Source organism: Natrix helvetica (genome assembly GCF_964273705.1).
Source record: "Natrix helvetica genome assembly, chromosome: 6".
In the NCBI taxonomy this organism is placed as follows: Eukaryota; Metazoa; Chordata; class Lepidosauria; order Squamata; family Natricidae; genus Natrix; species Natrix helvetica.
The window spans coordinates 61,700,321-61,723,153 of NC_138553.1; the positions used below are offsets into that span (position 1 = coordinate 61,700,321).

The following is a 22,833-nucleotide window of genomic DNA, read 5'->3' on the forward strand; positions in this document are numbered from 1 at the left end:
AAAGGAACTTCACTGTCCTTTCCATATCTAATTCAAAACTAATCTATCACTTCTATTACTTCAAGGAAAGTTTTAGACTTGTGAATTCCTGTCAATTCTTTCTCCTTCACTGAGGAAAAGAAATAGAGCCAGCTTGGGCTATGGTTAGGGCACCAGGTTACAAAGCTGGAGAACTTGAGTTCTAGTCCTGCCTTTGCCATGACAGTCAGCTGGGTGACTTTTGGCCATACACTCTCTCTCTCAGCCTAACCCTCTCAGAATTGTTGTTGTGGAGAAAGTAAGAGAAGGAAGGTGTGTTGAGTGTATTAGTCATGTTGGTTCTTTGTAAAAATAATAAAGATGGGATAAAAACAAACAAAATAAACAATGACTCCATTCCAATTCCTAATTTTTTCTGATATGCTCAGCAGGAATCATGGTTTAACACAGATTCAAATCAATTCCCAAATAAACCAATAAGCCAGATACTGAGGGCAGGAGAAAGGATGCATTATCACACACCAGGGTAGATACATTATATTAAAATGTGTGCGCTGAATAAGTCACAGTTGGTTTCATATATCACACTAAAACATGAATCATGCTTTATAAATCAATGACTGGGCTAGTACAAGACAGTAAGTTTTCTTAAAAAGCCAAATATTAACATTATAGCAGAATGTGATGTTATAGTGTAGGTTTATTATCACTTAGATCAGGTGTGTCCAAACTTGGCAACTTTAAGACTTGTGGACTTCAACTCCCAGAATTCCCCAGCCAGCTCTGCTGGCTGGGGAATTCTGGGAGTTGAAGTCCACAAGTCTTAAAGTTGCCAAGTTTGGACACACCTGACTTAGATGTAGGAAATAATAGACAAGGCCAAGTTTTCCTTGAGTTCTCTGTTGAGTTCTATATCTGAAGACAATCTTTATATTCTACTAGCTTCTTGTCACTGGCTTAGCTTTACCCAAGCTTTACTTTTTACATGTGAAAGATCTGCAAGACACCAGCGCTTACCCAGTTTGATGGATAATATACTGTTCTCAGTGAGGCCGATGCTGACTTCTGTGGTGTTATTAGGTGTCAAGTCTTCCAGGCTTCTCCATTCATCAGAGACGATTGCTTGGAAATGGTTTGTCACTGCCTGAGTCACCACTTTGGAAAAATCATCCCAGGTTGTCTGTTTTCGTATATTTAACATCCATATAATATTTTCCATATCAAGATCATCTGTACCATAGCAAGTCTGTTCAATCTGGGTTGCAGCAATCCGTAAAGGAATTTTAAAAGCATCTGTTTAGGTAGAATTAGAAAACTGAAAAAATCTGCAACAGAGGCATAGCATTTACTAGTACATTTTCAAATGCTTTTCATTCCTGGATTCAAGAGCTAGTTCTGCAAATACATTAAAATATGACTCCAAAAGAAGCAATGATTTTTCAAATCAAAATCAGGGCAGTGATTGGTTGATTGGTAGATTCTTGTTGTCCTTTTCCTTCCTATCTAGCCTCACCTATTGTGGAAAACTTCAGGGATGTAGGCTAAAATGGGAAGTTGAAAAAAATATATCTGTGAAGGACAATAGCTACAATATAAACAAAACTGCATGGATATGTTCCCCTTAATAGAAATCAAGCTCAGTTCAAGAGAGTTTATCTTTTAAAGTATCTATTTACTTTTAGTCAGCTCTTTCCACCTTTATCCATATTACTTGTATTTTATCGGTTTTTATCTTTATCTTTGTACAAAAGAAAAACCAGGAAGGCCATTGCTTTCCCTATTTTAAATTTCAAGAATATCCAACCGTATTATTATGATTCTAGCCAAATCATAAATTTTACATCTTGTGAAGGCTCTTGCTCTAATAATAACTTTACCCTACTGCATATCAGCTTTCCCTCACTTGGCATCCTTCAAATATATTGGGATTACAAATCCTACAATCCCCAGAGAGCACATCTAGTATTTATGATAATTGTCATCCAATTTATATAAGCGAGTCATCTAATTGAAAAATGCTGGCTTAACAACTAAGAACAAATTCAAAAAAATTAGTAGGATTTTTTAAAATCCCAAACGAAAAATATGTATACTTAGAATACTTCTTATTAAAATATACATGTATTTCTACTGATCATTTCTTAATAAGCTGCCCTATATGGCAGCATGCATATGTGCCTGTGCCTTTGTTTGCACGCACACATGCACGCGCACACACGTACACTCTTCATCTCTAAAGAGAACAAAAAGGGAAATTTATTGTGGTTATTGTGGTTTGCTACAATTGGTAAAAGCTTGAAGATACTTTGCTGCTGCATAAGTCAATTCTCAGTTGATGTAAAAAGGCTCAAAATGTAATTAACCCTCCCATTCAAAGTTCCATGTGAGAGTGCCTTGGGGAAAAATTTAGGTGTCTAGATATGCTATTTCAGGCAGCTCAATTTTTAAATGGGACAGAGGGGTTAACACTGGAGCTCTGCCAAACCACAATGGTCACAAGGATGACTACAAGAAGAGCATAAATGGTGAATTTTCTCTGACTGTTTTCCAAAGTCCAAATTCCAGATAACAGAAAAACAGTATCCCTGGGAAAAGAGAAGTACCAGTCTTTTCAAAGGACGCATCTCACGTTTGCATTTGAGTAACATGATTATAAACTGGCAAGAAGCCATGAGCAATGCAATAGAGAATAGTCTCAGTGGAAAACTCTAAACAAGTATAAGATTGGTCTGCAAAATTGAAATAATGATATCGTCTCACTGAATTACCTTGAGAAAATACAAATTTGGCATGAAATAATAAGAGCGATTTATACAACTTTTCTTTACTGTCAAAGGAACATAAAAGAATGTAAGTGATTAGTGCTAAAATGATTAAATGTCATGAATAATCAACGGTGCTCTAATGTGCCTTCAATCTGTACTATGTATGGCTAAAAATTATGGCAAGTCTGAAAATCTCTGACAAAGATGGCTCAAGAGAAATGAGTGCAAGCACCATAAAAATTATTACATGGTGAATATCTGAAATGCAACAGCATATTTTACCTTCTATTTACAAAATCCATCCTTATTTTAAAAATATTTTAGACCATCTCCAAAGAGAGATGGAGAGGTTTACATCCTGTTTTCTCAAGGAGCTTCCAATGGCATATAGAGCTTTTACATTTTCAACTTTTCTCACAAAACAATTCTGTAAAGTAGATTGGACTGATAAACAGAAACTGGCACAGCTTCTCTCCTTGGCCATTTTCACATGATATGAACAACCCAGGCCATTCCAACATTCCTGTCGAAGATTTACTTCTCTTGCCTCCCCTCTTTTCTTTTTTCTCTTGCCAGAGCACCTCCAAATAAAAGCATCAGTGGTGCTATGATAACAGTTATCACCATCATGGAGAGCTTGCATCTTATCTATATTTTCACAGTCTCATAGTCTCATTATTTCCCACCTGGCTTTGAGAAGGAGCCCAAACAATGCCAGCAAGTAATTGCTAAAGCAGCTCCATATCTGCCTAGGATGGTCTTTTGATCTTTGGAAAGATAAGAGGCATTTATTCTCCATTGGTATTTTGGATAAGGATGACTAGGGGAAGCCTGATTTAATATCAAACAAATTAGATCTCTTTGGGGCTACATTTAATCTCTAAAGACTACTATATCATTTGAAAGTGTCATGACAATCTTTCTACAACCACAAGATCTAGTCAACATCTCAAAGGAACAGGACCAGTGAATGACCATGGCTGAGCCATGGTCACTCACTGGCCCTGTTTCTTTGGACCCAGTCTTTGGACAATACCATAACCATTCCTTCATTCAGGCTTTCTACCAGAGAACATTCTCTATTGTCATAGAGAGAAGAGAAATAGAGAGAAATATTTTGTTTGGTTTTTACAGAAACATTCAGGTACTCATATAAGACTGCTAACTTACTCAAATTCTCTAGAAGATGTTTACAGTCATCAGTAGCAACATCATGTAGTGTTCGGTTACACTTATCTTTTCTTTCAGCCTCCAGTCCCTCATGGCTACATAAAACTTCTAGGCAGCTCTGGAAAGATAATAACAATATAGTTTGAAGGTTAGAAGGGATCAATATGAACTGGATTCAGCTTTTATAGCCTTTTAAAATGAATGCTTCTCATCACTGAAATAAGTTAGATATAAAAAGAACTAGCTTTGCTTCAGACATTTTGCACCATGAGATTCCATGAAATTATTTGGACAAGCATATTGCAACAACACCCACACTCACCCACACCCACATCAAAGTGTTTTCTTTTTTATTACAAGCAAAACATACCTAATACTTATGCAGATAATAAATAGACTGGATTAGATTACAAGCCCCATTATTCCTAAAGGGTGAATATACAAAGTGAACTTTGGAGAATGATAGAAATTATAGAGTTTATCAAAAAGCACTGGGTTGAAGAAGACCATGGTACAGGCTTTTTATGATATAACTGAATAGGAAAAAATATATGTCACAGCATCCGGATTTGAAAAAGTCTTCCTCTGCATTCATTTATTTCAGAGGGGAAAGATGATGTATAGATGAATCTATGTATCTTCCTGCCAAAAGCCCAATGAGTTGATTGTAATAAATCTGATAAAGGTTTATCAGCTTTAAGGTCTAAGGACTATTTTGCTTTAAGTTGGAAACAAGTCAGTTTATAACCAGGCAATTTTTCACCATCTATAAAGATAGTCATTACTACTGGGGAGTCCATTGCAGTTTATATAATCAGCCAAGTAGCACACCAGTTTGAGCTGGCTATTTTAGGACACTGAATGTGAAGGGGCAATACTGGTACAAGATCTATGGAAATTTAATATTTCCAATTATGCCCAGCTAAAATGTTTCTATTATGTCCCTTAGAAGATAAGGAATAGCATAGAATTTAGAAAGTAATCTTAATATAAACCAACGATTAGGAAACCAGCAATCCCTATTGTTGGTTCCACAAGGCACAACATTGGCCACAATTATTAGAATACAAATATATGAATTAGATTAATAGGTAGTTGCTTTATCTTCCTTCGGTGACAATGAATCTGTAAAGAATGTTCATGTTTGTCTTTTGTTTAGATAATTTTGAATTCTATAATGCAGGATATTTACCTCAACCATCATTCCGATCTTAAAACTGGTTTACATTCTCCTTCATCTTCATGGCAACATATTCATATTTTTTTATTCCCAAAACTAACCTTGTCCCCTTTTTAAATAGCATCCAAAATTAAGATAAAATTTGGCCTCAAATATATCAGCCATGCGTACCAGCACAATTGTCATTTAAATCTGATTGCTCAATATCCTAAACAATGTGCTAGATAAACAAATTGACCTTAAAGCCTTTTGACGCTGCTATGTGGGCTGCAGTCCAACCATCCTTGTTCACATGGTTGATGAGATCTGCAGAAACAATGGGCTTTGCTTTATGGCTAAAGAAATCTTCACACTCTAAGTTCAAGATGTTGTTAGCATCTGCTTCACTCTCAATGCTTCCATCTCTTGATTTTCCATAATACATCAAAAACTTCAAGCAATCAACATTATCAGCATCAACAGCAGCATGAAATGGAGTCCAGCCATCCTAGATCAATTAAAAACAAATGTAAAACAAGCTCAGCATCCTAGATAAATGAATTGGTATCATGAATGAATGCATGCATGCATGAATGCACAAATAAGCACAGATTTTCTTAAACTGTTCTCTTCTTAATAACTCACGTTTTTGCAATACTTTTGGTAAAGACTCTCTACTACTACCTTCCACATATCAGAATTTAATCAGAAAAGAAAATGCTTTATCTGACTTTTTGACCCTAGTGATAGCACTAGCTGCTTTTAGAAAGAGAGAAAAAACGACTATACATTAAGGAAATAGGGCAAAATGAGTTGAATGAGTGCAATGGATGCTTTTAGCTGTATGAAGCAAACTCATATTTAAAAAAGCATGGTACAGGAAGCTCATTGATAAGAATATCTTATATTCCTAGGAAATGTACAAAAACCATCACTACATGGGAACATTAATGCAGGCATAAAATATACAGTATGCTTACTATAGCAATTTCTATTGTTTGGAGAAATGCATTTTGCATTTGTTTTCTTTAACTTCAGCTTTATTTTATGCACTTCCCACTAACTTCTAGAAATATGAGGTGTGATGATCTTTCAAATGTCCCTGTATAAAATATATTTTAGCTTCTTTAAAAATTGCCACTATTATAGTTACAGATATAACCGTTTATAACAGTGGTGTCCAAACTTGGGAACTTTAAGACTTGTGGACTTCAACTCCCAGAATTCCCCAGCCAGCCATGCTGGCTGGGGAATTCTGGGAGTTGAAGTCCACAAGTCTTAAAGTTCCCAAGTTTGGACACCCCTGGTTTATAACATATATGCTGGTTCTGTTTTTTAAAGGCAATTCTCATGACCCAAATAAGTATTTACCAAAATAAGTATTTTAATTCATATCCTCACTTAAATCTAAATGTGGCATTGGAGGTGATAAACTCTCCTGGTTCACCTCTATTAGTGAGATACACAAGACTGAAGTGATAAGAAAGTATAAAAAGTCCCTGAAGAAACCCCCTATATTTCTTCCCAAGCATCACCTTTTAATTTTGTAGCAGTTTCAGAGGCAAAACAGACACATTAATCTGGGCAAAATTAATGCCAGATGTAGGGATAAATATCTGGATGATTCATTACCATGCTGGCTGGAAATGTTAGAAACTGCATTTAATCTCTAAATAATACCAGTTCAAGAAGGGCTCCAGTAGATCACATGTAATTGGGCCAGATTTCCAACTTATGGTTCTTTATTGGATAAAATCTTTGTAAGTTCTATTATATGGTTCATATTTTTCTTGATAGTGGAATAAATTTTGGGATTTGTTCATTGCCAGTTATACATATAGTTCCATTGTGCAGCTCACCGGTAAGACAATTATAGTCATTAGTGGAACTTTGTCAGATATTTAATTTATTAAGGGATGGAGGAGGAGCTTCCGGAGGGAATGGAGGTTTACCTCTGAGCTCCGTTCACGCGGAGCTCTCTTTCGGGCTGGGGATGCTGCCGACCCTCTTTTTCATCCCGAGGGTCGGAACTCCTGTTGGCTGACCACCCTGCCTTCTGCCTGGGACCCGAATTGGCCCGTCTGGTTGCCTGGTTGCCCGGGCAGGAGCGAGGGAGATGGCGCACCAGCTGGTGCGGGGCGGAGCGGAGCAGAGCGGAGCGGAGAAGCGGCAAGGCCTTGAATGGGGGGGCGGAGGAGGCCGGAGAACGATTGGAAGGCGGCGCCGATCAGAATCAGGATCCAAGGAGCCGGGACGGGATGGCAGCGACTCAGGGAGAGCCAAGGGAGAGTCGAGAGTCGTGGGAGAGCCGAGCGGAGAGCCGAGCCGAGCCGAGAGCCGAGCGGTCCGAATTGCGCCGGTCGTGGCGAACTCAGACCGGCGGGAGGGCCGCGGAGAGGAGAATAAGGCCCGGATGGTGCCCGAGGCGCCGGAGGGAAGAAGGAAAATGGAGCGAGGCCTGAGGCGCCAGAGGGAGTGGAAAAAAATCAGAAGGTAGGCCACAGGCAGGCCGTGGGGAGGTCGGAACGCTTCTCCAGGCCCAAAAACGGCCGAGGGTTGTTGGACAGATCGAGGACTATCAATGATTGGCGCTGAAGGCAGGCCACGGAGACAGAGGCGCTGGAGCACAGGCCATGGACTTAGTGGTACATCAGAGGCCTGTGCGGAGGGCTGCCCTGTACCCCCCCCCGTGCGATTACAACCCCCCTCATTCATCTAGGGCTACCTATTTCTACCACCCACTGCGGCCTTCGTCTCAGTTCCAGCCCAAGCTTCCATATTCACCAGCTGGTTATTATTATTATTATTAACCCATCATTTTCATCTACGATGTGGACTATTTCCATCTGCCTATCTCTACCAGGACTATTTCATCCGTTTCATCTGGATGTATGTGGTTTTGGCTAACTTACATTAACATCGACAGCACCCACTTGATGAGCGCTGGCCCTTTATTATGCTTTACTCGAGAGTAGACCTGCTGCTACTGCGAGAGTCCCCCCTCTCGCAGCTATGGCCTCCAGCCCTTTCAAGGGCCCACCTCGAGGACGGGTTTGTTAACCCAGAGAGGTGGAGGAAGCGTGCTTTAAGGGGTTTTTTAGTTAATTGTTTTTTAAAATTTATAAAGGGTTTTAAGGGTGGGGGGGGGAAGGACCAGATCAGGAGTGATAGTAGAGCCAGGCAATTAGGTGTGGTCGAAAGAGGAAGGAATGGAGCGGGTGAGGAAAGGGAGGATAACATTCCATTACAGGGCTCTTTGATACCAACGGTCGTGGGGAGGGGCAGGTGCGAGGACACATTAAGAACGCGCAGTCGGTTGGGAGACCGGGGTTTTTGGTCATTCCCGGTCGTTTGTACCAACCCCTGCATACTAGGTGGTCAGGTTCCACAGGCCCAAGGCCTGAGACTGCTGTTATGCAACGCGAGGTCCGTTGTTAATAAGGCCCCCCTCATTCATGATCTTATCTTGGAGGGGGAGCCGGACCTCGCAGGAATAACCGAGACCTGGTTGGGCTCCGAGGGAGGTTTACCCCTCGTTGAATTGTGCCCACCAGGTTATCGAGCATTTCATCAGCCTCGGGCCCAGGGGAGGGGCGGCGGGGTAGCAGTGATTATTCGGGAAGACCTTGAGCCGAGAGAGTTCACCGTGCCACAGACATCCGGGTGTGAGTCCCTTGTTGTGAGATGGGGCCCAGGGAGGCAGTTGGGCCTGCTGATAGTATACCTGGCTCCTCGCTATACATCAGCGGCCCTGCCTGAACTCCTTGAGCTGATCTCATCGGTGGCGATTGAGACCCCCAACCTTATAGTGATGGGGGATTTCAATCTGCCGTCGATGGGAGAAGCGTCTGAGGGGGTTCGGGAGTTCATGGCTTCCATGACAGCCATGGACCTGACCCAGTTAATTCAGGGCCCTACTCACGAGGGAGGCCACACGCTGGACCTTGTTTTTGTCTCAGGCCGGTGGATGAGTGATCAGGGAATAGGGGACTTAGCCATTACTCCCCTGTCATGGTCGGATCACTATCTTCTCCGGCTGGACTTCCCTGGTGCTACCCCACACCGCGAGGAGGCGGAACCGGAAGGTATTAGATGGTTCCGCCCCAAGCGCCTGTTGGAACCAGATAGGTTCCAGACGGAGCTTGGGCCACCTCCTGTGGATTTGACCCGCCCCCGAGTGGAGGACCTGGTAGACGCATGGAATAGTGCGACTACCGGGGCCCTGGACCGGGTGGCGCCTTTGCGGCCTCTCCTGCGGCGACGAACCACCCTGGCTCCCTGGTTTACCGAGGAGCTAAGGGTGATGAAACGCCAAAGGAGACGCCTAGAGAGTCGTTGGAGATCCTCTCATTCCGAATTTGACCGAGCACAGGCACGAGCCTACTTGAGGACGTACCTTGTGGCATTAAGAGCGGCCAAACGTCAACATTGCGCCGCCCTTATTGCGTCTGCAGATAACCGCCCTGCCGCCTTGTTTCGGGTGACTCGTTCCCTCTTGTTTGAGAGGCCGCGGGAAGCCCCTTTACAGGGTAGAGCAGAGGAGTTTGGGAAATATCTACATGACAAAGTCGCTCAAATCCGGATGGGATGGACCCCCTTCAGTGGTTCAGTAGAGACGCCCGTGGCGAGTCTTGAGGGTCCGCTTTGGGAGGAGTTTGATTCGGTTGCCATCGAGGATTTGGACAGGTTGCGTGGACGTCTGCGACCCACCACATGTTTATTGGACCCGTGTCCCTCCTGGCTTGTACTGGCATCCTGGGAGGTTACACGTGACTGGCTCCTGGTCCTAGTGAACACTTCGTTGGGTGAGGGGTCTCTACCAGCCGCCTTGAAAGAGGCGGTGGTGAGACCCCTGCTCAAGAAGTCTTCCCTGGACCCGACGGACCTAGTCAATTACCGTCCAGTCTCCAACCTTCCTTTTTTAGCGAAGGTTGTAGAGAGTGTGGTGGCACAGCAGTTCCCACGCCACCTGGAGGAAAATGATTATCTAGACCCGCGCCAGTCCGGCTTCCGACCCGGGCACAGCACGGAGACGGCCTTGGTCGCATTGGTGGATGATCTCTGGCGGGCCAGAGATAGGGGTTGTTCCTCTATCCTGGTCCTATTAGACCTCTCGGCGGCTTTCGATACCATCGACCATGGTATCCTGTTGCACCGGCTGGAGGGGCTGGGAGTCAGGGGCACCGTGTTACGGTGGTTTGGCTCCTACCTCACTGACCGGACGCAACGTGTGTTGGCAGGGGAGCAGAGATCGACCCGGAGGCCTCTCACATGTGGAGTGCCACAGGGTTCGGTACTCTCGCCTCTCCTGTTCAACACATACATGAAACCGCTGGGCGAGATCATCCGTGGTTTTGGGGTGGGATATCATCTGTATGCTGATGACACTCAGCTATACATCTCCACCCCAAACCACCCCAATGAGGCCATCGAAGTGATGTCCCGGTGTTTGGAGGCCGTACGGATCTGGATGGATGGCAACCGACTGAAACTCAACCCTTCCAAGACGGAGTGGCTGTGGCTTCCGGCGCCCCGGTTCAACCAGGTGTTTCCATCTCTGGCCATTGGGGGCGTGCAACTAGCCCCTATGGAACAGGTGCGCAATTTGGGCGTCCTCCTGGATGCCCGGCTGTCCATGGATGACCATGTAACAGCTGTGGCAAGGGGGGCGTTCCATCAGGTTCGCCTGATGCGCCAATTGCGCCCCTTATTGGACCGGGATGCCCTACGCACAGTCACCCATGCGCTGGTGACGTCTCGCCTGGACTACTGCAATGCTCTCTACATGGGGCTTCCTTTGAGATGCACTCGGAGACTACAGTTGGTCCAGAACGCGGCCGCGCGGGTGATCATGGGGAGGACTAGATTCTCCCCTGTAACACCTCTCCTGCGCGAGCTGCACTGGCTTCCTGTGGTCTTCCGAGTGCGTTTCAAGGTCTTGATTATGATCTTTAAAGCGCTCCATGGCACAGGGCCTAGTTACATGCAGGATCGCATCCTGCCCCACACATCCCTACGACCAATCCGCTCTCACAGAGAGGGACTTCTCCGGGTGCCGACCGCCAAACAGTGTCGGGGGGCGACACCCAGGAGCAGAGCCTTCTCTGTGATGGGCCCAGCCCTGTGGAATGACCTCCCCCGGGACATCAGGATTACTTCCGATCTCCGCTCCTTCCGTGTACAACTGAAAACCCACCTCTTCCAACTATCTGGCCTGGCTCAACCGTAATTTTCTCGTACTCCTCCGGACTGTCTGTTTTTTAACATTTTGAATTTGGATTGTACATGGGGTTCTGTAATTAGGGTATTTTAATGGTTTTTAATTGTCTATGTATTGTATCTGTTAACCTCCTCCGAACATGTGTGTCTTTGTACTTATGTATGTCATGGATTTATGTAAATGTTATATGTTTTTTACTCCATTGTACGCCGCCCCGAGTCCTTTTCGGAAAGGGAGCGGCTAATAAATTTAAATTATTATTATTATTATTCTGGTTGGTTGCTAGATGCTTAGACTGGACTTGGTATTTTTATCCACCGTCCTTCCCAAAGACCTTGGATAAGTGGATGTTTTTTTTAAAATTATTATATACTTTATTCATTAAACATGAAACTCAGCCAACTGAACATTCAAAAATACATTACAAATACCAGTGACTGGTTCTAACTGTTAATACGGTTTGCTGCCAGGTATCAACCAAGGACCTTCTTAAAATATAAGATGTTCCGAGTAATGCAGTTTTTTGCAGTTCTGCTGGTGTTATTGCAGGAAGCTGCAATTTGTTGACGTATCTTGTAAAATTCTTGGACATGGTGCCAAGTGCCCCGATGACAATGGGTATCACTGTTACATGCTTCATCCATAGCCGTGTAGCTTCAATGGCCAGGTCACGATATTTCATGATTTTTTTCTAGTTCTTTTTCTTCAACTCTGGCATCTCCAGGAACAGTGATATCACTTAGGCCCTCTACAACCATGATATCTGGTGTGTTGTGCTCCAAATGATGATCCATTTGTATTTGAAAATCCCACAAGATCTTCACCTTCTCATTTTTGATAACTTTTTCCACTTTATGTTCCCATGACTTTCTGGATACAGGTAAATCATATTTTTTACACAATGACCAGTGGATTAATTTGGCAACTCGGTCATGTCTAGCTTTGTAATCAGTTTGTGCAATTTTGCTGCATTCACATATTAAATGTGAAACAGTTTCGACTTTGTTATTGCAAAGTCGGCAGTTTGGGTTGTCAGTGGATTTTTGTATCTTCACTTTCATGGCATTAGTTTGTAGTGCTTTTCTTGAGCAGCCAGTATTAAAACTTCCATTTCTTTCTTGATATGTCCCATCTTAAAGCCACGTCCATGTCAAGTTGTCATCACATTTTCCTTCAATGTTTTTCAAGTGCTGTCCATGCAAAGCTTTGGTTTTCCATCTATTTAATCTGTCATCCAGCTGTTTTTCCTTATATTCTGCCTTTGTTTCTGTTATTTTTATGCTGTTCTCTGTTTTCACAGCCTGCAGCAATTTTTCTGAACTTTGGTTCACATAATCATTCAAACTTCATTTTTCTTCTTCTACAGTTTGATGGATTTGCAATAGCCCCCTGCCCCCTATTTTTCTTGGCAGGTACAACCTGTCGGTGTCACTTCGTGGATGTAAAGCGTAGTACATATTCAAAAGTTTGCGTGTTTTCCGGTCCACGTTTTCCAGTTCAGCCAGAGTCCAGTTGATGATTCCAGCCGAGTAGTGTATCATTGGAACTGCCCATGTATTAATGGCTTTAATTATGTTTCCAGCATTCAGCTTTGATTTTAATATTTTGCGGACCCTCCTGATTTATTCCTTTTGCATTGACTCTTTGACTTTTCCATTCAAGATGTTATCTGCTTCCAATATGCTAGGTACTTGTAACCATCATCCTTTGCTAATGCTTTCACTATATTTCCATTTCCCAGTTCTATTTCTTCTGGTTTTTCCATTTTTCCTTGCCACATGGATAATATAGCACATTTTTCAAGCCCAAAGTTCATTTTGATGTCACTGCTGAATACTGTGTTGAGTATTGATTTAAGTTCAGTGGGGCTTTTCACAAACATTTTAAAGTCATCCATGTATAGTAGATGGTTTATCTTGCAATGTTGGCTGGTGATTTGGTATCCCAATTTTGTGTTTCATAGGATTGTTGCCAGTGTAATTAATGCAATGTTGAACAGTAGTGGTGAAAGTGAATCCCCTTGGAAGACTCCTCGTCTGATGTTGACTTCACCAATGTTCTCCCCATTTGTTGTTAGAACTGTTTTCCATTTTTGCATATTTGCTTTCAAAAATGTACAGATATTTTTGCTGATTCCAAAGTTTTCCAGACAGGTGTTAATCCAGCTGTGGGGTAATGAGTCAAATGCCTTCTTGTAATCAATCCACGCCATATTTAAATTTGTTTTTCTTTGTTTTGCATTTTTAGTACCATTTTGTCTATGAGCAGCTGATCTTTTATTCCTCTTGATTTTTTATAATTTCCTTTTTGTTCTACTGGATACAAACTGTTTTCCATCAGATGACTGAATACTGAATTTGCCAGTATCCTTGTAAAAAGTTTGAACGTTATTGGCAGACAAGTAATTGGGCGATAGTTGCTTGGTTCTGTGCCTTTTTCTGGATCTTTCATTATCAAGTATGTTCGGCCAGCTGTTAACCATTCTTCGCTTATTGCATTTTGAAGCATTTGATTAAATTGAGTGGCCATGCGATGATGGAGGTTTATCAGGTTTTAGCCAGTATCCATGCAGTTCATCCAGGCCAGATGCACTCCAGTTCTTGATCTTCTTTGCTTGTTTTGCCACCATGTCAGCTTTTATTACAATATTTTCCATCTTGTTTTGTGTTGTTTGTTGTTGAATATATTTGATCCAGGAGGCAGTGTTGTTGTGTTCCACTGGGTTTTCCCACAGTTCTTCCCAAAAGTTCAAAGTTTTTTCTTTACATGGGTGAATATTAGTTTGGATTCGATTTTCATCAGTAGAAGAGATGTTGGTTTTTTCTGAACTGGACATTTTCACAATATTTTAATCATTATTGTTGTTGTTAACATTATTATTATTATTATTGCAAATCTTATATATTTATATAAGTATATGCTTATTTTTTGGCACTATGCAGTGCCAGAAGTCTTTTTCTACCTTAGCATAATGTAGAAAGCACAAAGCACAAAGAAAGTACAATTCCTCTGGAAATAATTTTCAAACCTTAATTTTGTTTGATTCATTTCTTTTAAACACCAACCTCTGAATGCATATATTTATTTTATTACTGTACTCTGGCTTCTCTTCAAATTACGTAAATCTTACACTTTTTATTACTAATCCGTCCCCTTTTCCCAATTAGTACATTTCAGCTGACAGAATAAGGCTTCTAATGCCCTTAAATGGCAAATTACAAGTTGCAGTATTTTCCAGTGTTCCTTATTCTGGAAAAAAAAGCGCAACCTGCTTCTTCAAAATGCAACTGACTGTACCAATTTGTGTTTCAAACAAAGTCAAAGGTGTCAAGTGGTCAAGATCAATCGGGAAATAGTTTTGCCAATTAGCTTTTTTTCTCCTGTCACAAATGCAATTACAAATAAAGGATGAAAGAATAATATTGATAACTGGTATTACTTTTAAAGATCCATTTCAAACAGTTCTTTATGTCTTGTGGATTATCTCCCAAAGTAATTAAAACTATAATTATTCATTATACCATTTGACTGAAATTCAATGGAAGTGAATAAAAAACAATACTACATTTTAACAGCATGACTGACCACATACATTTTCCATGTCATTACTTTTTTTGATATCTGCAGCATAATTTACCACATCTCTCTCCTTTTCTTGGATATTAAAAATGCATGAAAAACAAAAGAAATCATTAAGAATTTGCTGTTTTTTCATGAAATTTGTCAGGCTTGTTAAATGGTATGGCTCAGCTGGGGAAATGTAATGGGATTTTGATGTTAAATTATGCTTGTGCAAATTAATTTACCTATCAATAATATGCATCTGATTATTATATAAATTGATATCATACTTTAGAATACCCAGGTTTTGAAATGGAGGACAGGACATAAAGAAAAACAGGTAAGCAAAAAGGTCTAAATGAGACAATTGGAACTTTTTTCTTTTTTCTTTTGGTATATGTGTGTGCATATACACACGTCTATAGAAATAGAGAAGAAAAACTCTTGGCAAAAACAATAATACTGTATATCCCTTAAAATTATCCCTGGATTTAGGGATTGCACTTGAATTTTGAAGAAAAAAAAACCATTCCTGAATATATCTGCTTTGAAATCAGTGGATTTATTTCTGAATATCTAACATGGCATGTAACAAAACACTCATATATGTAAGATTAAACATTGCATTACATACATACATACATACATACATACATACATACATACATACATACTTTTATAACATACAGCAAAGTCAGATTCTATCAAGTCTGCACGATATATATTGTTACTTTGTGAAATGCAATAGCCTACCATGAAAGTCAATGTAGCCACAACCTACACATATGCACATGTTTGAATGCTTGTGCGTAGATATAGAAACATATACTATATGGAGAGGAGAATATGGATATTTAAAGCAGATGATCCCTTTATATATTGTATAGTGCAACATACTCCTTTCAATGGAAGAAGAGTTCATCCGATTCATGATTCATCTTTATTCATTGTGTCCTTTGTGAATATGGCTTTAAAGTGTGGCAATGTCTTCACTTGTCCATAATACAAAATGGGTAACTCCATGTAGAAAATAAAGGTAGGGAAAGTTTAGACAAACTGCAAGGGGAGAGCGATAAAAGGCCCTTGTCTTATTGTGATGTGACGTGACGTGTCCAAGATTTTGTTGCCAACATAAAGCAAAACTCTTCCAACACTGAAATCATGCAAATGAAGATGACAGAAAAACATTGTGAACAATGTCACTTCTTATCTTATAGCTGCCAAGCATGAGAATAAGAAAGATAGTTATTTCAGGAATCTTGGGGGGAAAGTGCCAATTAAAACTTGTTTAAAGTAGCCATCACCACCCTTTCTGGCTTGGCGGCCCAGCTGGTGGGGGGATAGTTTCTTGTGATTGAGAATGGGCCCTGCTTACGTGAGGGGAGCTTCATGGGCAAGCGCAAGATAGTCACCGCATGATCTTGCCTGCCAGCTGCATGGCCCAGTTCCAAACAGGCCGTGGCCCAATAATAGGCCGCAGCCTGGGGTTTGGGGACCCCTAGTTTAAGGTTTGCCATATAAAAATGAAATATTTCTTTTATTCAAAAAATGTCATGGAACAGGTATTTAAAGTGAGTAGAGTAGATATGAGTACATATATAACAGAATACAGAATAACAGAGTTGGCAGGGACCTTGGAGATCTTCTAGTCCAACGTTCTGTTCAGGCAGAAAACCTTATACCATTTGAGACAAATGGTTGTCCAATCTCTTCTTAAAGGCTTCCGGTATTGGAGCATTCACAACTTCTGGAGGCAAATTGTTCCACTGAGTAATTGTTTTGTCAGGAAATTTCTCCTTAATTGCTTCTCTTGATTAGTTTCCATCCCACTGCTTCTTGTTCTGCCTTCAGGTGAGAGAATAGCTTGACTCCCTCTTCTTTGTGGCAACCCGAGATATTGAAACACTGCTTTTGTCAACTCACAAAGCTTTCATGTCACCCGTGGACCTTCTTTTCATTAAACTAGACATACCCAAGTCCAGCAATTATTCTTTATATTTTAGTATCTAGTCCCCTAATCATCTTTGTTGCTAGTCTCTGCACTCTTTATAGAATCTTAAAAATCTTTTTTACATTGTGGCAACCAAAACTAGAAGCAGTATTCCAAGTGTGGTCTTTCCAAGGCATTATAAAGTGGCATTAACAGTTCATGTGATCTTGATTATATTAATGCACTCTGGAACTGAGTTGGTTTTTTTTTGGCAGCTGCAGCACACTGCTGGCTCATATTTAAGTGATTTCCACTAGGATTCCAAGAACCCTCTCACAGTTACTACTATTGAGCCAGTTACCACCTATACTATACCTGTACATTTGTTTTTTCCTCCTAAATGTGGAACCGTACTTTTTTCACCATTGAATTTCATTTTGTTAGGTAGGGCCCAATGTTCAAGTATGTCAAGATCCTTCTGTAAACTATCTTTTAGAGTGTTGGCTATTCCTGCCAGCCTGGTGTCATCTGCACATTTTATGAATTCCCCATCTATCCCTCATCCAAATCATTGATGAAGATGTTGAAGAGTACTGGGCCTAAAATGGAGCCTTTGGCTCCCCCACTGCATACCTCTCTCCATGTAGCTGCAGTTCTATTGAAGGACTACATGTTGAGTGCGGTTGGTCAGCCAGTTACAAATCCATCTGGTGGTGATGCTGTATAACTCACATTTTTCTCCTTAATTTAGTAATAGATTATGGTCTACTTTATCAAATGCCTTACTGAAGTCAACGTAAATTATATCCACAGCATTCCTCTGGCCCACTAATTTTGTCACTTTGTTAAAGAATGCAATAACATTTGTCTGGCATGATCTGTTTTTGACAAACCCATGTTGGCTTTTGGTTATTACTTTGTTTGCTTCTAGGTGTTCACTGATTCATTGCTTGATTATCTTTTCCAGAATCTTCCCTGGTATTGAGGTCAGGCTGGTAAGTCTATAGTCCCCTGGATCTATTTTTTTTCTTTTTTGAAGATGGGAACTACATCAGCTCTTTTCCAGTCCTCTGGTAGTTTCCTGGTGCTCCAGGATCATTGAAAGATATAATTCAGTGGTTCTGAGATCATGTCTGCCAGTTCCATCAGAACCTTGGGGTGTAATCCATCTGGGCCTGGTGAATTGAACTCATCTAGGGTGGAAAGGTGTTTACTTACCATTTTCTTGCCTATTTTAACTTGTATTACTAATCTGTTTTTTTATGGTACTGTTTTAGATAGGTTGGACTGTTTTTTCCTTTTGTGTAAAGATGGATGCAAAAAACGAGTTAAGCAGTACTGCTTCCTTCCTGTTGCTTTTCAACTTTCTTGCCACTTTCTCCCATTAATAGACCAGTTGTTTCCTTGACCTTTTTCTTGTTTTTTTGCATATTGAAAGCAGCTTTTTTTGTTATTTACTTTTGTCGCAAGCCTTAGTTCATTTTAAGTCTTAGCTTCCCTTACTTCATTTTTGCAGGCTTGGGCTATTTGCTGATATTCTCTTAGTTATGTGCCCCTCTTTTCACTTATTATAATTCTCCTTTTTGTCTTTCAATTTATCAGAGAGTGCTTTATGCAGTCATGCTGGTTTCTTTTGACAACTGCTATTTTTCTTCTTCTTTGGTATTGTGCTACACTGGGCTTTTATAATCTCACTTTTCAAAGTTTCCCAAGCTTCTTGTTGTTTTCCCCAAGTTTTCCCCTTGAAGATTCTCATCCATGGAATCCTTCCCAAACTCTCTAAGGTTATTGAAATTAGCTCTCTTAAAGTCCAAGACTCTAGTTTGACTTTGTTCTATTGCTTGTGTTTGAATAATGTTGAATTCCAATATTTCATGATTACTCTCCCCCTCCCTCAAGGTTCCTGTAGCTTCAATACCTTCTTATCATTTCATCTCTGTTAGTGAGAATTAAGTCCAATATGGCTGATCGCCTAGATCCCTTCTCTACTTTTGGGAGACAAAGTTGTCTGCTAGGTTATTAGCAGTCACTCTCTCTCTCAGCCCATTGTATCTTGTAGGGTTCCTATGATGGGGAAGAAAAGTACTATATAGATGTGCCTTAAACTCCTGAACAAAAGGGAGGTTATAAGTCTAAAAAACAAACCAACAAAAATTAGATACATCTCAACAGAAATGTTGACTGAAAAAGAGTTCAGACTTACAGAGGTATTTGCGCTTCTACCTGCTCCAGCTTCCAATAAAAGTTTAACACATTCAATATTTCCATTTCTACAGGCCAAATGTAAAGGAGTCTCTCCTCTTTCAGCAGCATGATTAACATTGGCATGATACAAGATTAATAATTCTGCAGATCTAAGGAAAGAAAAAAGACAAAATCTGATTAGGAAAAAGAAAAGGTCTGGAAAAACACCTGACCTTTACAATGTCATTTAACTACAATCTTTTTAAGCATGCACACATTTAAACTGGGTCGATCAGTTATATAAACTAGCTGGATAAATCCAATACATAAATAAATCAGAGCAATTCAACTCCAAACAAACAGAGCACCTAGAAGATATAAGAAGCAAGCATAAATTAAGAACGTCAAACAAACAAACAAACAAAAACTACACAGGAGCAAATACTTAAAAACACACAGTTTGCAAGAATATATAAGGGAGACTGCAATTGTAAAAGCAGATACAGAATTTTAAACATCCATATTCAATATTTCTTACAAAAACATTTTCATAGACAGATGTAATTTAATATAAATGAATAAGTGAGAGTAAAACAGTCCTTAATTCAAGACTCTTTGCTTCTCATTGTTGTTCCAAAATAATTAATTGGGTACTTTTTCCAATTTCCTTAAAAACGTTCAACTATACTTCCTCAAGAGAAGCAGACTTTGATAAAATTCAGCTTCAAAGAAATAATACCGTTTATGGATTATTTTTCTATAGAATCCTATTTCCTTCAAAATAGATTTGAAGGAAATACTATAACAATAGCAATAGCACTTAGACTTATATACTGCTTCACAGTGCTTTACAGCTCTAAGTGGTTTAAAGACTCAATATTTTGCCCCTAACAATATGGGTCCTCACTTTACCGACCTCGGAAGGCTGAGTCAACCTTGAGCCAATGAGAATTGAACTGCTAAACTGCAGGCAGCCGGCGGTCAGCAGAAGTGTATTACTGCAGTACTGTATTCTAAGCACTGTGCCACCATGGCTTATGCCATATAGTCCCAAGCCTACTCACCATGTTTAAATCACAGGTTCTCTTTCCAATTTTTAAAAATTTTTGAGACAGCCTGTTACATTTACTATGTGTTTTGCATATTCCTTTGAGTTTAAATGATATCTATTTGTGCTTTACATATTGCTAATATTCTTGGCTGTTTAAAATATCATAAGCTTAAGAAAACTGAGGACACCTCATGAGCTGAAGAAGGAAGGAATTTTTGGCCCAATTCTTCTGCAAAATATAATCAGAAAAAATAGGTTTCCTGTCAATAAATAATGTAGGAATATTGGAAAAAAGCCTTATCCAGTTAGTCCACCTGACCAGCTTCTCCTGTGGAAGAATGGGCCATTGCCCTAAGGGCACTTTTACACAGCATCATTGTTGCTCTGCACCCAGCTCACTGGGAAAACAATGTCTGTTGTCTTTTTCTGTTATGCATCTAAAATAACATTTTCTGACATGTTCAAGCAGTGCTGTTTGGCACATCTTTGAATTATATTTCATTGTAGACAAGCTTCCTCATTCCAACTGGTTATTGTGCACTATGGCAGGAAGCAGAGCTCCATTAAGGCCAATTAATGTCCAACAATGTTGTCTCTCAGCCCTTCCATTGCTTAACCGGCAAACACTGAAAATAAAAATAAGGTAAAAGTAAAGGTTCCCCTCGCACATATGTACTAGTCTTTCCCAAGTCTAGGGGACGGTGCTCATCTCCGTTTCAAAGCCGAAAAGCCAACGCTATCCACGTCTCCTTGGTCATGTGGCCGGCATGACTAAATGCCAAAGGCACATGGAGCACTGTTACCTTCCCACCAAAGATGGTTCCTATTTTTCTACTTGCATTTTTACATGCTTTCGAACTGCTAGGTTGGCAGAAGCTGGGACAAGTAATGGGAGCTCACTCTGTTACGTGGAGCTAGGGATTCAAACTGCCATACTGCCAACCTTTCTTATTAAGAAGTGCAGCTTCTTAGCCACTGAGCCACCGCGTCTGATCCAAATTTCAAAAAATATAGCTGGATTAAAAAGAGTTTTCTGGAAGATAGTGGCACTGCTACTTGCATGTCTTTCTCAGATAGTGCTCAGTATGGGAGTATCAAATATGAAAGAATGGACAAGTTGTGCCTATAAGTTTCTGATAGTTAAAGAAAGAATGATAAAGCACATGTTACAGGTAAAAAACCCAAATTCCTCTGGCACAGAGGAAAAATTCACTTTAGGTCCACATATGGCAATTCTACAGACGTTAACTCTGATGCCTAAGCCAAATCCCTTTCCAGAATCTTTTCAATATGAGCTCTAAATACTTCAGCCTTACTACTTGGTTTCTCAGTTTGAAGTGATTACAGCTGAGTTATTGGATAAGAATTCACAAACATTTGTTAAATAACTGTACTGTCTTCCGATTATGTAATGTAAGAACTATAAATACATTTCAAATGATCTAAATCCATTTCTACTCCGTATTTGTAATTTTTGCACCACTCAAAGATTATTTTTAGTTACGTGGATCCACTGGGGTCCTTAATCTTTTTCTCCGATCGACCTCTTTGAAAATCTGGTCAAATCTATAAAATGCTTTTTACAAAAAATATATATTTAAATACATAAAGTAATAAAAAATCAAAATTTATTTTTTCCCCATGCTAGTTCAGGGATCCTCTGAAATCTATCCATAGACACCCAGGAGTCCATGGACCATAGGTTAAAAACCCTTACACTGGTGATAAATGTGTGTTTGTGTGGATGTGCACACACAGACAGACAGACAGACAGGCAGACAGACAGACAGACACACACACACACACACACACACACACACACACACACAGCATTGCAGCCCCCACTTTGGATTTAATTATAAGGAAGTGTTTATACCATGAACTAAAAAGCAACTTAAGTTTGAGCCTGTAGAAAAGGGATCAGCAGAGCAAGAACTAGAACCAATTTGAAATTAAGATGAGATAATATTCATGCATAAAACGGAAAAAAGCACCTATTATAGCAAGACTTAATCAAAGGACCTAAAGATATATAAGAATTTTTCAGAATGAAGGAGGATTTTTCAATATATCAGAGAGTAGACCAGGATGACCCCGTGAGCCAGATCTGACCACATCATGCCCTGGATCTGGCCCGTGGGCCTTGAGTTTGACACCCCTGCTCTATAATGCTTTCTTTTAAAAGTGATAGAGAAATCCATTGAGCAAGAAGTATGATGCTTTCTGCTGAGAAAGGCAAGTATAAAGTCACTTGTTGCTGATATAACATTTTTTGACACTATTCTACATTTCTTTAAGTCCACTGGTTTTTTTTTAAGCTTAGAATAATTTGGACAGAATGATAGCAAGTACTGTATTTTTCGGAGTATAAGACGCACCAAGGTTTCGAAGAGGCAAATTAAAAAAAAGTAGTTGGTAGATAGAGGAAGAGAAAGCGAGAGAGAGAGAATTACAGTAGATAGGTAGGAAGAAAGAGAGTGTAGGTAGGTAGGTAGAGGGATGGAGAGAGAGAAATAGAAAGATAGAGAAATACAGTAGATAGGTAGGGAGAGAGAGAAAAAGAGTAGGTAGGTTAGTAGGTAGAGGGATAGAGAGAGAAATAGAGAGAGAGAAATACAGTAGATAGGTAGGCAGAGAGAGAGAGTAGTTAGGTAGGTAGGTAGATAAAGGGATAGGAGAGAGAGAGAGAGAGAGAGAGAGAGAGAGAGAGAGAGAGAGAGAGAGAGAGAGAGAGAGAGAGAGAGAGAAATACAGTAGGTAGGTAGTGAGAGTGAGAGTGTGTGTAGGTAGGTAGAGGGATATATAGAGAGAAAT

At 40.3% G+C, this 22,833-nt stretch overlaps 1 protein-coding gene across 3 annotated transcripts in view; it reads right to left on the bottom strand.

Moving 5' to 3' along the window:
- Positions 1-22,833, bottom strand: part of CTTNBP2 (cortactin binding protein 2) — a 135,350-nt gene that overhangs the window by 36,161 nt on the left and 76,356 nt on the right. For all 3 annotated transcript variants that reach the window (XM_081957094.1, XM_081957095.1, XM_081957093.1), the window contains 4 exons: positions 18,988-19,138; positions 5,333-5,581; positions 3,915-4,032; positions 997-1,272 (listed from right to left, as the gene is read on the bottom strand). In XM_081957094.1, the coding sequence (XP_081813220.1) occupies positions 997-1,272; positions 3,915-4,032; positions 5,333-5,581; positions 18,988-19,138 (794 nt within the window). The remainder of the gene's footprint in view (positions 1-996; positions 1,273-3,914; positions 4,033-5,332; positions 5,582-18,987; positions 19,139-22,833) is intronic.